Source organism: Hoplias malabaricus, chromosome 2 (assembly GCF_029633855.1).
Source record: "Hoplias malabaricus isolate fHopMal1 chromosome 2, fHopMal1.hap1, whole genome shotgun sequence".
NCBI classification, from domain to species: Eukaryota; Metazoa; Chordata; class Actinopteri; order Characiformes; family Erythrinidae; genus Hoplias; species Hoplias malabaricus.
This window is the reverse complement of record NC_089801.1, coordinates 46,345,624-46,359,806: the sequence shown is the minus strand read 5'-3', so window position 1 is coordinate 46,359,806 and position 14,183 is coordinate 46,345,624. Positions and strand designations below refer to the sequence as shown.

Genomic DNA, 14,183 nt, shown 5'->3' with positions numbered 1-14,183 from the left:
GTGGTGGTGGAGGTGGAGGAGGAGGTGGTGGTGGTGGAGGAGGTGCTTGTTTGCTGAAGTATTTCTTGCTGAACAATCAACCGCTTATGAATTAATCGATTACTGCTTAATTGCTCAATAACACCACCACCACCACCTGCTTATGAATGAATGGTGGTCGTTGAGATGTAGTTGTTGAGGATGTGGAGGAGGAGGTGGTGGTGGTTGTGGAGGTGGATAAGGTCGAGGAGGAGGTGGCGGTGGTGGTAGTGGAAGTGGAGGAGGAGGAGGAGGAGGTGTTGGTGGTGGATGAGGAGGATGTGGCGCTGGTGATGGTGGAGGAGGAGGAGGAATAGGTGGCGGTGGTGGTAGAGGAGGAGGAGGTGGTTGTGGTGGAGGAGGTGCTTATTTGCTGAATTATTTCTTGCTGACCAATCGACTGCTTATGTGTAAATCGATTACTGCTTAATTGCTCAATTATGCCTGCTTATTTGCTCAATAACACCACCACCTCCACCACCACCACCTCCTGCTTATGAATCAATTGTGGTTGTGATGGTGGAGGAGATGCTGGTATTGTTGGAGGAGGTGGTGGTGGAGATGGTGTTGGAGGTATTGGTGGTGGTGGATATGGTGTTGGAGGTGGTGGTGTTTTTGAGCAGTTAAGCAGGCGTTATTGAGCGATTAAGCAGTAATCGATGGAGGTGGTGGTGGAGGTGGAGAGGAGGTGTTGGAGGTGGAGGTGGAGGAGGAGGTAGTGGAGGTAAAGGTGGAGGTGGTGGTGGTGGTGGAGGTGGAGGAGGAGGTGGAGGTGGTGGTGGTGGTGGAGGTGGAGGAGGAGGTGGTGGTTGAGGAGGAGGAGGTGGCGGTGGTAGTGGTCAAGGTGGAGGAGGAGTAGATGGTGTTGGAAGTGTTGGTGGAGGTGGTGGTGTTATTGAGCAATTAAGCAGGCGTTATCGAGCGAGTAAGCAGTAATCAATGGAGGTGGAGGAGGAGTTGGTGGTGGAGGTGTTGGTGGAACCGGAGGTGTTGGAGGTGGAGGAGGAGGAGGTGGAGGAGGTGGTAGTGGAGATGGTGTTGGGGGTATTGGTGGTGGTGGAGGTAGTGGTGTTATTGAGCATCTAAGCAGGCATTATTGAGCAATTAAGCAGTAATCAATGGAGGTGGAGGAGGAGGTGGTGGTGGAGGTGGAGGTGGAAGAGGAGGTGATGGGGTTGGAGGATGAGGAGGTGGCGGTTGTGGTGGTGGAGGTGTAGGAGGAGGAGGTGGAGGAGGTGCTGGTGGAGATGGTGTTGGAGGTATTGGTGATGGTGGAGATGGTGGTGTTATTGAGCATCTAAGCAGGCGTTATTGAGCAACTAAGCAGTAATCAATAGAGGTGGAGGTTGAAGAGGAGGTGTTGGGATTGGAGGAGGAGGAGGTGGTGATTGTTGATATATTGATTGATTCGTAATGAACAGATTAATTTCTAGCAATTGATTTATTGTTTTCTTGATCACTGAACTGTCTGATTTATTGTTTACTGATTAACTAATGACTACTTACTGATGAATAATTTGCTGAATGTTTGAATAATTGCAGATGAAATTGATTGCTGATTGATTAATTTATTGCTGTTTTTTTTCAGATGATTTTTTCGATTGCTTATATTAATGTATTGATTGCTGATTAATTGTTTATTGATGGCTGGATTGATTGCTGCCTTATTGTAAATTGATTGCTGCTTAATTGATTGCTGGTGGTTTAATTGCTTTGTGAATGATTGCTCACTAATTGCTGGTGGATTTATTTTTTTCAGATGATTTGATTGTTGAAATATTGATTGACTGCTAATTAACAGATGAATTACTTGCTTATTGGTTAATACATGCATTATTGTTTGCTAATGTAATTTTTAGCTGACAATAGTTTTCTCACTGATTGCTAATTAATTGATTGATTGCTGATGGAGTGATTTATTTCTGTGTAATTGCTTTTCTTTTCGGATTGATTACTCATATTAATTGACTGTGGATTGAGTTATTGTTTACTGATTACTGTAGATGATAGTTTCATTGATTGCTGGTGGATTGATTTATTGTTGATGAGTGGATTGATTACTGATATATTTATGAATTGTTTGCTTATTGATTTACTGAATGCTAATGGTTTGTTTCATGGCTGATAATTTGGTGGCTTACACTTATGGATTGATTGGTGATACATTGATTGACTGCTGATGTACAGATTAATAGCTAATTTATGGCTAATTGATTGACTAATGATTATTCACTTGGAGGAGAAAGTAGTGGAGGTAAAGGTGGAGGAGGTGGTGGTGGTGGAGGAGGTGGTAATCTAGGTGAAGGAGGAGGAGGAGGAGGTGGTGGTGGTGGTGGAGGAGGAGGAGGTGGTGGTGGTGGAGGAGGTGCTTGTTTGCTGAAGTATTTCTTGCTGTCCAATCGACTGCTTATGAATTAATCGATTACTGCTTAATTGCTCAATAACACCACCACCACCACCAGCTTATGAATGAATGGTGGTCGTTGAGATGGTGTTGTTGAGGAGGTGGTGGTGGTTGTGGAGGTGGATAGGGTCGAGGAGGAGGTGCTGATGGAGGAGGAGGAGGAGGTGGCGGTGGTGGTAGTGGAAGTGGAGGAGGAGGAGGAGGAGTTGGTGGAGGAGGAGGAGGAAGAGGTGGCGGTGGTGGTGGAGGAGGAGGAGGAGGTGGCGGTGGTGGTGGAGGAGGAGGAGGTGGTTGTGGTGGAGGAGGTGCTTATTTGCTGAATTTTTTCTTGCTGACCAATCGACTGCTTATGTGTAAATCGATTACTGCTTAATTGCTCAATTATGCCTGCTTATTTGCTCAATAACACCACCACCTCCCCCACCACCACCTCATGCTTATGAATCAATTGTGATTGTGATGGTGGCGGAGATGCTGGTATTGTTGGAGGAGGTGGTGGTGGAGATGGTGTTGGAGGTATTGGTGGTGGTGGAGGTGGTGGTGTTTTTGAGCAGTTAAGCAGGCGTTATTGAGCGATAAAGCAGTAATCGATGGAGGTGGTGGAGGTGGAGGAGGAGGTAGTGGAGGTAAAGGTGGTGGTGGTGGAGGAGGTGGTAATCTAGGTGGAGGAGGAGGAGGTGGTGGTGGTGGAGGTGTAGGAGGAGGAGGAGGAGGTGGTGGTGGTGAAGGTGGAGGAGGAGGAGGAGGTGGAGGTGGTGGTGGTTGAGGAGGAGGAGGTGGCGGTGGTAGTGGTCAAGGTGGAGGAGGAGTAGATGGTGTTGGAAGTGTTGGTGGAGGTGGTGGTGTTATTGAGCAATTAAGCAGGCGTTATCGAGCGATAAAGCAGTAATCAATGGAGGTGGAGGAGGAGTTGGTGGTGGAGGTGTAGGTGGAACAGGAGGTGTTGGAGGTGGAGGAGGAGGAGGTGGCGGTGGTGATGGTGGAGGTGCAGGAGGAGGAGGTGGAGGAGGTGGTAGTGGAGATGGTGTTGGAGGTATTGGTGGTGGTGGAGGTAGTGGTGTTATTGAGCATCTAAGCAGGCATTATTGAGCAATTAAGCAGTAATCAATGGAGGTGGAGGAGGTGGTGGTGGTGGAGGTGGAGGTGGAAGAGGAGGTGATGGGGTTGGAGGATGAGGAGGTGGCGGTTGTGGTGGTGGAGGTGTAGGAGGAGGAGGTGGAGGAGGTGCTGGTGGAGATGGTGTTGGAGGTATTGGTGGTGGTGGAGATGGTGGTGTTATTGAGCATCTAAGCAGGCGTTATTGAGCAATTAAGCAGTAATTAATAGAGGTGGAGGTGGAGGTGGAAGAGGAGGTGTTGGGGTTGGAGGAGGAGGAGGTGGTGATTGTTGATATATTGATTGATTCGTAATGAACTGATTAATTTCTAGCAATTGATTTATTGTTTTCTTGATCACTGAACTGTCTGATGTATTGCTTACTGATTAACTAATGACTACTTACTGATGAATAATTTGCTGAATGTTTGAATAATTGCAGATGAAATTGATTGCTGATTGATTAATTTATTGCTGTTTTTTTTCAGATGATTTATTCGATTGCTTATATTAATGTATTGATTGCTGATTAATTGTTTATTGATGGCTGGATTGATTGCTGCCTTATTGTAAATTGATTGCTGCTTAATTGATTGCTGGTGGTTTAATTGCTTTGTGAATGATTGCTCACTAATTGCTGGTGGATTTATTTTTTTCTGATGATTTGATTGTTGATATATTGATTGACTGCTAATTAACAGATGAATTACTTGCTTATTGGTTAATACATGAATTATTGTTTGCTAATGTAATTTTTAGCTGACAATAGTTTTCTCACTGATTGCTAATTAATTGATTGATTGCTGATGGAGTGATTTATTTCTGTGTAATTGCTTTTCTTTTCGGATTGATTACTACTATTAATTGACTGTGGATTGAGTTATTGTTTACTGATTACTGTAGATGATAGTTTCATTGATTGCTGGTGGATTGATTTATTGTTGATGAGTGGATTGATTACTGATATATTTATGAATTGTTTGCTTATTGATTTACTGAATGCTAATGGTTTGTTTCATGGCTGATAATTTGGTGGCTTACACTTATGGATTGATTGGTGACACATTGATTGACTGCTGATGTACAGATTAATAGCTAATTTATGGCTAATTGATTGAATAATGATTATTCACTTGGAGGAGAAGGTAGTGGAGGTAAAGGTGGAGGAGGTGGTGGTGGTGGAGGAGGTGGTAGTCTAGGTGGAGGAGGAGGAGGAGGAGGTGGTGGTGGTGGAGCTGGAGGAGGAGGAGGAAGAGGTGTAGGTGGTGGAGGAGGAGGAGGTGGAGGTGGTGGAGGAGGTGCTTGTTTGCTGAAGTATTTCTTGCTGACCAATCAACTGCTTATGAATTAATCGATTACTGCTTAAATGCTCAATAACACCACCACCACCACCTGCTTATGAATGAATGGTGGTCGTTGAGATGTAGTTGTTGAGGATGTGGAGGAGGAGGTGGTGGTGGTTGTGGAGGTGGATAAGTTCGAGGAGGAGGTGCTGATGGAGGAGGAGGAGGAGGAGGTGTTGGTGGTGGAGGAGGAGGATGTGGCGCTGGTGATGGTGGAGGAGGAGGAGGAAGAGGTGACGGTGGTGGTAGAGGAGGAGGAGGAGGTGGTTGTGGTGGAGGAGGTGCTTATTTGCTGAATTATTTCTTGCTGACCAATCGACTGCTTATGTGTAAATCGATTACTGCTTAATTGCTCAATTATGCCTGCTTATTTGCTCAATAACACCACCACCTCCACCACCACCACCTCCTGCTTATGAATCAATTGTGGTTGTGATGGTGGAGGAGATGCTGGTATTGTTGGAGGAGGTGGTGGTGGAGATGGTGTTGGAGGTATTGGTGGTGGTGGAGGTGGTGGTGTTTTTGAGCAGTTAAGCAGGCGTTATTGAGCGATTAAGCAGTAATCGATGGAGGTGGTGGTGGAGATGGTGTTGGAGGTATTGGTGGTGGTGGAGGTGGTGGTGTTTTTGAGCAGTTAAGCAGGCGTTATTGAGCGATTAAGCAGTAATCGATGGAGGTGGTGGTGGAGGTGGAGGAGGAGGTGTTGGAGGTGGAGGTGGAGGAGGAGGTAGTGGAGGTAAAGGTGGAGGAGGTGGTAGTGGTGAAGGTGGAGTAGGAGGAGGAGGAGGAGGAGGTGGTGGTAAAGGTGGAGGAGGTGGTGGTGGTGGAGGAGGTGGTAATCTAGGTGGAGGAGGAGGAGGAGGAGGTGGTGGTGGTGGAGGTGGAGGAGGAGGAGGAGGAGGAGGTGGTGGTGGTGAAGGTGGAGGAGGAGGAGGAGGTGGTGGTGGTGGAGGTGGAGGAGGAGGTGGTGGTTGAGGAGGAGGAGGTGGCGGTGGTTGTGGTCAAGGTGGAGGAGTAGATGGTGTTGGAAGTGTTGGTGGAGGTGGTGGTGTTATTGAGCAATTAAGCAGGCGTTATCGAGCGATTAAGCAGTAATCAATGGAGGTGAAGGAGGAGTTGGTGGTGGAGGTGTAGGTGGAACAGGAGGTGTTGGAGGTGGAGGAGGAGGAGGTGGCGGTGGTGATGGTGGAGGTGCAGGAGGAGGAGGTGGAGGAGGTGGTAGTGGAGATGGTGTTGGAGGTATTGGTGGTGGTGGAGGTAGTGGTGTTATTGAGCATCTAAGCAGGCATTATTGAGCAATTAAGCAGTAATCAATGGAGGTGGAGGAGGAGGTGGTGGTGGAGGTGGAGGTGGAAGAGGAGGTGATGGGGTTGGAGGATGAGGAGGTGGCGGTTGTGGTGGTGGAGGTGTAGGAGGAGGAGGTGGAGGAGGTGCTGGTGGAGATGGAGTTGGAGGTATTGGTGGTGGTGGAGATGGTGGTGTTATTGAGCATCTAAGCAGGCGTTATTGTGCAATTAAGCAGTAATCAATAGAGGTGGAGGTGGAGGTGGAAGAGGAGGTGTTGGGGTTGGAGGAGGAGGAGGTGGTGATTGTTGATATATTGATTGATTCGTAATGAACAGATTAATTTCTAGCAATTGATTTATTGTTGATCACTGAACTGTCTGATTTATTGCTTACTGATTAACTAATGACTACTTACTGATGAATAATTTGCTGAATGTTTGAATAATTGCAGATGAAATTGATTGCTGATTGATTAATTTATTGCTGTTTTTTTTCAGATGATTTATTCGATTGTTTATATTAATGTATTGATTGCTGATTAATTGTTTATTGATGGCTGGATTGATTGCTGCCTTATTGTAAATTGATTGCTGCTTAATTGATTGCTGGTAGTTTAATTGCTTTGTGAATGATTGCTCACTAATTGCTGGTGGATTTATTTTTTTCTGATGATTTGATTGTTGATATATTGATTGACTGCTAATTAACAGATGATTTACTTGCTTATTGGTTAATACATGAATTATTGTTTGCTAATGTAATTTTTAGCTGACAATAGTTTTCTCACTGATTGCTAATTAATTGATTGATTGCTGATGGAGTGATTTATTTCTGTGTAATTGCTTTTCTTTTCGGATTGATTACTACTATTAATTGACTGTGGATTGAGTTATTGTTTACTGATTACTGTAGATGATAGTTTCATTGATTGCTGGTGGATTGATTTATTGTTGATGAGTGGATTGATTACTGATATATTTATGAATTGTTTGCTTATTGATTTACTGAATGCTAATGGTTTGTTTCATGGCTGATAATTTGGTGGCTTACACTTATGGATTGATTGGTGACACATTGATTGATTGCTGTTGTACAGATTAATAGCTAATTTATGGCTAATTGATTGACTAATGATTATTCACTTGGAGGAGAAGGTAGTGGAGGTAAAGGTGGAGGAGGTGGTGGTGGTGGAGGAGGTGGTAATCTAGGTGGTGGAGGTGGAGGAGGAGGTGGTGGAGGAGGAGGAGGTGGTGGTGGTGGAGGAGGTGCTTGTTTGCTGAAGTATTTCTTGCTGTCCAATCGAATGCTTATAAATTAATCGATTACTGCTTAATTGCTCAATAACACCACCACCACCACCATCTTATGAATGAATGGTGGTCGTTGAGATGGTGTTGTTGAGGAGGTGGAGGAGGAGGTGGTGGTGGTTGTGGAGGTGGATAAGGTCGAGAAGGAGGTGCTGATGGAGGAGGAGGAGGAGGTGGCGGTGGTGGTAGTGGAAGTGGAGGAGGAGGAGGAGGAGGATGTGGCGCTGGTGATGGTGAAGGAGGAGGAGTTGGTGGAGGAGGAGGAGGAAGAGGTGGCGGTGGTGGTGGAGGAGGAGGAGGAGGTGGCGGTGGTGGTGGAGGAGGAGGAGGTGGTTGTGGTGGAGGAGGTGCTTATTTGCTGAATTATTTCTTGCTGACCAATCGACTGCTTATGTGTAAATCGATTACTGCTTAATTGCTCAATTATGCCTGCTTATTTGCTCAATAACACCACCACCTCCACCACCACCACCTCCTGCTTATGAATCAATTGTGGTTGTGATAGTGGAGGAGATGCTGGTATTGTTGGAGGAGGTGGTGGTGGAGATGGTGTTGGAGGTATTGGTGGTGGTGGAGGTGGTGGTGTTTTTGAGCAGTTAAGCAGGCGTTATTGAGCGAATAAGCAGTAATCGATGGAGGAGGTGGTGGAGGTGGAGGAGGAGGTGTTGGAGGTGAAGGTGGAGGAGGTGGCGGTGGTGGTGGAGGAGGAGGTAGTGGAGGTAAAAATGGAGGAGGTGGTGGTGGTGGAGGAGTTGGTAATCTAGGTGGAGGAGGAGGAGGAGGTGGTGGTGGTGGAGGTGGAGGAGGAGGAGGAGGAGGTGGTGGTGGTGTAGGTGGAGGAGGAGGAGAAGGTGGTGGTTGAGGAGGAGGAGAAGGCGGTGGTAGTGGTCAAGATGGAGGAGGAGTAGATGGTGTTGGAAGTGTTGGTGGAGGTGGTGGTGTTATTGAGCAATTAAGCAGTAATCAATGGAGGTGGAGGAGGAGTTGGTGGTGGAGGTGTAGGTGGAACAGGAGGTGTTGGAGGTGGAGGAGGAGGAGGTGGCGGTGGTGATGGTGGAGGTGCAGGAGGAGGAGGTGGAGGAGGTGGTAGTGGAGATGGTGTTGGAGGTATTGGTGGTGGTGGAGGTAGTGGTGTTATTGAGCATCTAAGCAGGCATTATTGAGCAATTAAGCAGTAATCAATGGAGGTGGAGGAGGAGGTGCTGGTGGAGGTGGAGGTGGAAGAGGAGGTGATGGGGTTGGAGGATGAGGAGGTGGCGGTTGTGGTGGTGGAGGTGTAGTCGGAGGAGGTGCTGGTGGAGATGGAGTTGGAGGTATTGGTGGTGGTGGAGATGGTGGTGTTATTGAGCATCTAAGCCGGCGTTATTGAGCAATTAAGCAGTAATCAATAGAGGTGGAGGTGGAGGTGGAGGAGGAGGTGTTGGGGTTGGAAGAGGAGGAGGTGGTGATTGTTGATATATTGATTGCTTCGTAATGAACAGATTAATTCCTAGCAATTGATTTATTGTTGATCACTGAACTGTCTGATTTATTGCTTACTGATTAACTAATGACTACTTATTGATGAATAATTTGCTGAATGTTTGAATAATTGCAGATGAAATTGATTGCTGATTGATTAATTTATTGCTGTTTTTTTTCAGATGATTTATTCGATTGTTTATATTAATGTATTGATTGCTGATTAATTGTTTATTGATGGCTGGATTGATTGCTGCCTTATTGTAAATTGATTGCTGCTTAATTGATTGCTGGTGGTTTAATTGGTTTGTGAATGATTGCTCACTAATTGCTGGTGGATTTATTTTTTTCTGATGATTTGATTGTTGATATATTGATTGACTGCTAATTAACAGATGAATTACTTGCTTATTGGTTAATACATGAATTATTGTTTGCTAATGTAATTTTTAGCTGACAATAGTTTTCTCACTGATTGCTAATTAATTGATTGATTGCTGATGGAGTGATTTATTTCTGTGTAATTGCTTTTCTTTTCGGATTGATTACTCATATTAATTGACTGTGGATTGAGTTATTGTTTACTGATTACTGTAGATGATAGTTTCATTGATTGCTGGTGGATTGATTCATTGTTGATGAGTGGATTGATTACTGATATATTCATGAATTGTTTGCTTATTGATTTACTGAATGCTAATGGTTTGTTTCATGGCTGATAATTTGGTGGCTTACACTTATGGATTGATTGGTGATACATTGATTGACTGCTGATGTACAGATTAATAGCTAATTTATGGCTAATTGATTGACTAATGATTATTCACTTGGAGGAGAAGGTAGTGGAGGTAAAGGTGGAGGAGGTGGTGGTGATGGAGGAGGTGGTAGTCTAGGTGGAGGAGGAGGAGGAAGAGGTGGAGGTGGTGGTGGAGGTGGAGGAGGAGGTGGTGGTGGTGGAGGAGGTGCTTGTTTGCTGAAGTATTTCTTGCTGACCAATCAACTGCTTATGAATTAATCGATTACTGCTTAATTGCTCAATAACACCACCACCACCACCTGCTTATGAATGAATGGTGGTCGTTGAGATGTAGTTGTTGAGGATGTGGAGGAGGAGGTGGTGGTGGTTGTGGAGGTGGATAAGGTCGAGGAGGAGGAGGAGGTGGCGGTGGTGGTGGAGGAGGAGGTAGTGGAGGTAAAGGTGGAGGAGGTGGTGGTGGTGGAGGAGTTGGTAATCTAGGTGGAGGAGGAGGAGGAGGTGGTGGTGGAGGTGGAGGAGGAGGAGGAGGAGGTGGTGGTGGTGAAGGTGGAGGAGGAGGAGGAGGTGGTGGTTGAGGAGGAGGTGGCGGTGGTAGTGGTCAAGGTGGAGGAGGAGTAGATGGTGTTGGAAGTGTTGGTGGAGGTGGTGGTGTTATTGAGCAATTAAGCAGGCGTTATCGAGCGATTAAGCAGTAATCAATAGAGGTGGAGGAGGAGTTGGTGGTGGAGGTGTAGGTGGAACAGGAGGTGTTGGAGGTGGAGGAGGAGGAGGTGGCGGTGATGATGGTGGAGGTGCAGGAGGAGGAGGTGGAGGAGGTGGTAGTGGAGATGGTGTTGGAGGTATTGGTGGTGGTGGAGGTAGTGGTGTTATTGAGCATCTAAGCAGGCATTATTGAGCAATTAAGCAGTAATCAATGGAGGTGGAGGAGGAGGTGGTGGTGGAGGTGGAGGTGGAAGAGGAGGTGATGGGGTTGGAGGATGAGGAGGTGGCGGTTGTGGTGGTGGAGGTGTAGGAGGAGGAGGTGCTGGTGGAGATGGTGTTGGAGGTATTGGTGGTGGTGGAGATGGTGGTGTTATTGAGCATCTAAGCAGGCGTTATTGAGCAATTAAGCAGTAATCAATAGAGGTGGAGGTGGAAGAGGAGGTGTTGGGGTTGGAGGAGGAGGAGGTGGTGATTGTTGATATATTGATTGATTCGTAATGAACTGATTAATTTCTAGCAATTGATTTATTGTTGATCACTGAACTGTCTGATTTATTGCTTACTGATTAACTAATGACTACTTACTGATGAATAATTTGCCCAATGTTTGAATAATTGCAGATGAAATTGATTGCTGATTGATTAATTTATTGCTGTTTTTTTTCAAATGATTTATTCGATTGCTTATATTAATGTATTGATTGCTGATTAATTGTTTATTGATGGCTGGATTGATTGCTGCCTTATTGTAAATTGATTGCTGCTTAATTGATTGCTGGTGGTTTAATTGCTTTTTGAATGATTGCTCACTAATTGGTGGTGGATTTATTTTTTTCTGATGATTTGATTGTTGATATATTGATTGACTGCTAATTAACAGATGAATTACTTGCTTATTGGTTAATACATGAATTATTGTTTGCTAATGTAATTTTTAGCTGACAATAGTTTTCTCACTGATTGCTAATTAATTGATTGATTGCTGATGGAGTGATTTATTTCTGTGTAATTGCTTTTCTTTTCGGATTGATTACTACTATTAATTGACTGTGGATTGAGTTATTGTTTACTGATTACTGTAGATGATAGTTTCATTGATTGCTGGTGGATTGATTTATTGTTGATGAGTGGATTGATTACTGATATATTTATGAATTGTTTGCTTATTGATTTACTGAATGCTAATGGTTTGTTTCATGGCTGATAATTTGGTGGCTTACACTTATGGATTGATTGGTGACACATTGATTGACTGCTGATGTACAGATTAATAGCTAATTTATGGCTAATTGATTGACTAATGATTAATCACTTGGAGGAGAAGGTAGTGGAGGTAAAGGTGGAGGAGGTGGTGGTGGTGGAGGAGGTGGTAGTCTAGGTGGAGGAGGAGGAGGAGGAGGTGGTGGTGGTGGAGCTGGAGGAGGAGGAGGAAGAGGTGGAGGTGGTGGTGGTGGAGGTGGAGGAGGAGGTGGTGGTGGTGGAGGAGGTGCTTGTTTGCTGAAGTATTTCTTGCTGACCAATCAACTGCTTATGAATTAATTGATTGCTGCTTAATTGCTCAATAACACCACCACCACCACCTGCTTATGAATGAATGGTGGTCGTTGAGATGTAGTTGTTGAGGATGTGGAGGAGGAGGTGGTGGTGGTTGTGGAGGTGGATAAGGTCGAGGAGGAGGTGGCGGTGGTGGTAGTGGAAGTGGAGGAGGAGGAGGAGGAGGTGTTGGTGGTGGATGAGGAGGATGTGGCGCTGGTGATGGTGGAGGAGGAGGAGGAATAGGTGGCGGTGGTGGTAGAGGAGGAGGAGGTGGTTGTGGTGGAGGAGGTGCTTATTTGCTGAATTATTTCTTGCTGACCAATCGACTGCTTATGTGTAAATCGATTACTGCTTAATTGCTCAATTATGCCTGCTTATTTGCTCAATAACACCACCACCTCCACCACCACCACCTCCTGCTTATGAATCAATTGTGGTTGTGATGGTGGAGGAGATGCTGGTATTGTTGGAGGAGGTGGTGGTGGAGATGGTGTTCGAGGTATTGGTGGTGGTGGAGATGGTGTTGGAGGTGGTGGTGTTTTTGAGCAGTTAAGCAGGCGTTATTGAGCGATTAAGCAGTAATCGATGGAGGTGGTGGTGGAGGTGGAGAGGAGGTGTTGGAGGTGGAGGTGGAGGAGGAGGTAGTGGAGGTAAAGGTGGAGGTGGTGGTGGTGGTGGAGGTGGAGGAGGAGGTGGAGGTGGTGGTGGTGGTGGAGGTGGAGGAGGAGGTGGTGGTTGAGGAGGAGGAGGTGGCGGTGGTAGTGGTCAAGGTGGAGGAGGAGTAGATGGTGTTGGAAGTGTTGGTGGAGGTGGTGGTGTTATTGAGCAATTAAGCAGGCGTTATCGAGCGAGTAAGCAGTAATCAATGGAGGTGGAGGAGGAGTTGGTGGTGGAGGTGTTGGTGGAACCGGAGGTGTTGGAGGTGGAGGAGGAGGAGGTGGAGGAGGTGGTAGTGGAGATGGTGTTGGGGGTATTGGTGGTGGTGGAGGTAGTGGTGTTATTGAGCATCTAAGCAGGCATTATTGAGCAATTAAGCAGTAATCAATGGAGGTGGAGGAGGAGGTGGTGGTGGAGGTGGAGGTGAAAGAGGAGGTGATGGGGTTGGAGGATGAGGAGGTGGCGGTTGTGGTGGTGGAGGTGTAGGAGGAGGAGGTGGAGGAGGTGCTGGTGGAGATGGTGTTGGAGGTATTGGTGATGGTGGAGATGGTGGTGTTATTGAGCATCTAAGCAGGCGTTATTGAGCAACTAAGCAGTAATCAATAGAGGTGGAGGTGGAGGTTGAAGAGGAGGTGTTGGGATTGGAGGAGGAGGAGGTGGTGATTGTTGATATATTGATTGATTCGTAATGAACAGATTAATTTCTAGCAATTGATTTATTGTTTTCTTGATCACTGAACTGTCTGATTTATTGTTTACTGATTAACTAATGACTACTTACTGATGAATAATTTGCTGAATGTTTGAATAATTGCAGATGAAATTGATTGCTGATTGATTAATTTATTGCTGTTTTTTTTCAGATGATTTTTTCGATTGCTTATATTAATGTATTGATTGCTGATTAATTGTTTATTGATGGCTGGATTGATTGCTGCCTTATTGTAAATTGATTGCTGCTTAATTGATTGCTGGTGGTTTAATTGCTTTGTGAATGATTGCTCACTAATTGCTGGTGGATTTATTTTTTTCAGATGATTTGATTGTTGAAATATTGATTGACTGCTAATTAACAGATGAATTACTTGCTTATTGGTTAATACATGCATTATTGTTTGCTAATGTAATTTTTAGCTGACAATAGTTTTCTCACTGATTGCTAATTAATTGATTGATTGCTGATGGAGTGATTTATTTCTGTGTAATTGCTTTTCTTTTCGGATTGATTACTCATATTAATTGACTGTGGATTGAGTTATTGTTTACTGATTACTGTAGATGATAGTTTCATTGATTGCTGGTGGATTGATTTATTGTTGATGAGTGGATTGATTACTGATATATTTATGAATTGTTTGCTTATTGATTTACTGAATGCTAATGGTTTGTTTCATGGCTGATAATTTGGTGGCTTACACTTATGGATTGATTGGTGATACATTGATTGACTGCTGATGTACAGATTAATAGCTAATTTATGGCTAATTGATTGACTAATGATTATTCACTTGGAGGAGAAAGTAGTGGAGGTAAAGGTGGAGGAGGTGGTGGTGGTGGAGGAGGTGGTAATCTAGGTGAAGGAGGAGGAGGAGGAGGTGGTGGTGGTGGTGGAGGAG

General features: G+C 45.1%; 1 protein-coding gene across 1 annotated transcript; it reads left to right on the top strand.

Moving 5' to 3' along the window:
• Positions 1-957: 957 nt before the first annotated feature.
• LOC136676910 (probable serine/threonine-protein kinase kinX) lies at positions 958-5,635 on the top strand. The gene is made up of 5 exons (XM_066654201.1): positions 958-1,062; positions 2,524-2,631; positions 2,894-2,975; positions 4,945-5,141; positions 5,549-5,635. Exons 1-5 carry the CDS (start codon positions 958-960, stop codon positions 5,633-5,635), a joined length of 579 nt encoding a protein of 192 aa, XP_066510298.1.
• The last annotated feature ends 8,548 nt before the right edge of the window (positions 5,636-14,183 follow it).

Excerpts from the sequence above, each read along its gene's own strand:
- LOC136676910 (XM_066654201.1), top strand. The coding sequence starts at position 958 with ATGGAGGTGGAGGAGGAGTTGGTGGTGGAGGTGTTGGTGGAACCGGAG. Across the intron at positions 1,063-2,523 it reads TAGTGGAGATGGTGTTGGGG|GTGGTGGTGGTTGTGGAGGT; the intron begins GTATTGGTGGTG and ends GTTGTTGAGGAG. Across the intron at positions 5,142-5,548 it reads AGGTGGTTGTGGTGGAGGAG|GTGGAGGAGGAGGTGTTGGA; the intron begins GTGCTTATTTGC and ends GTGGTGGTGGAG.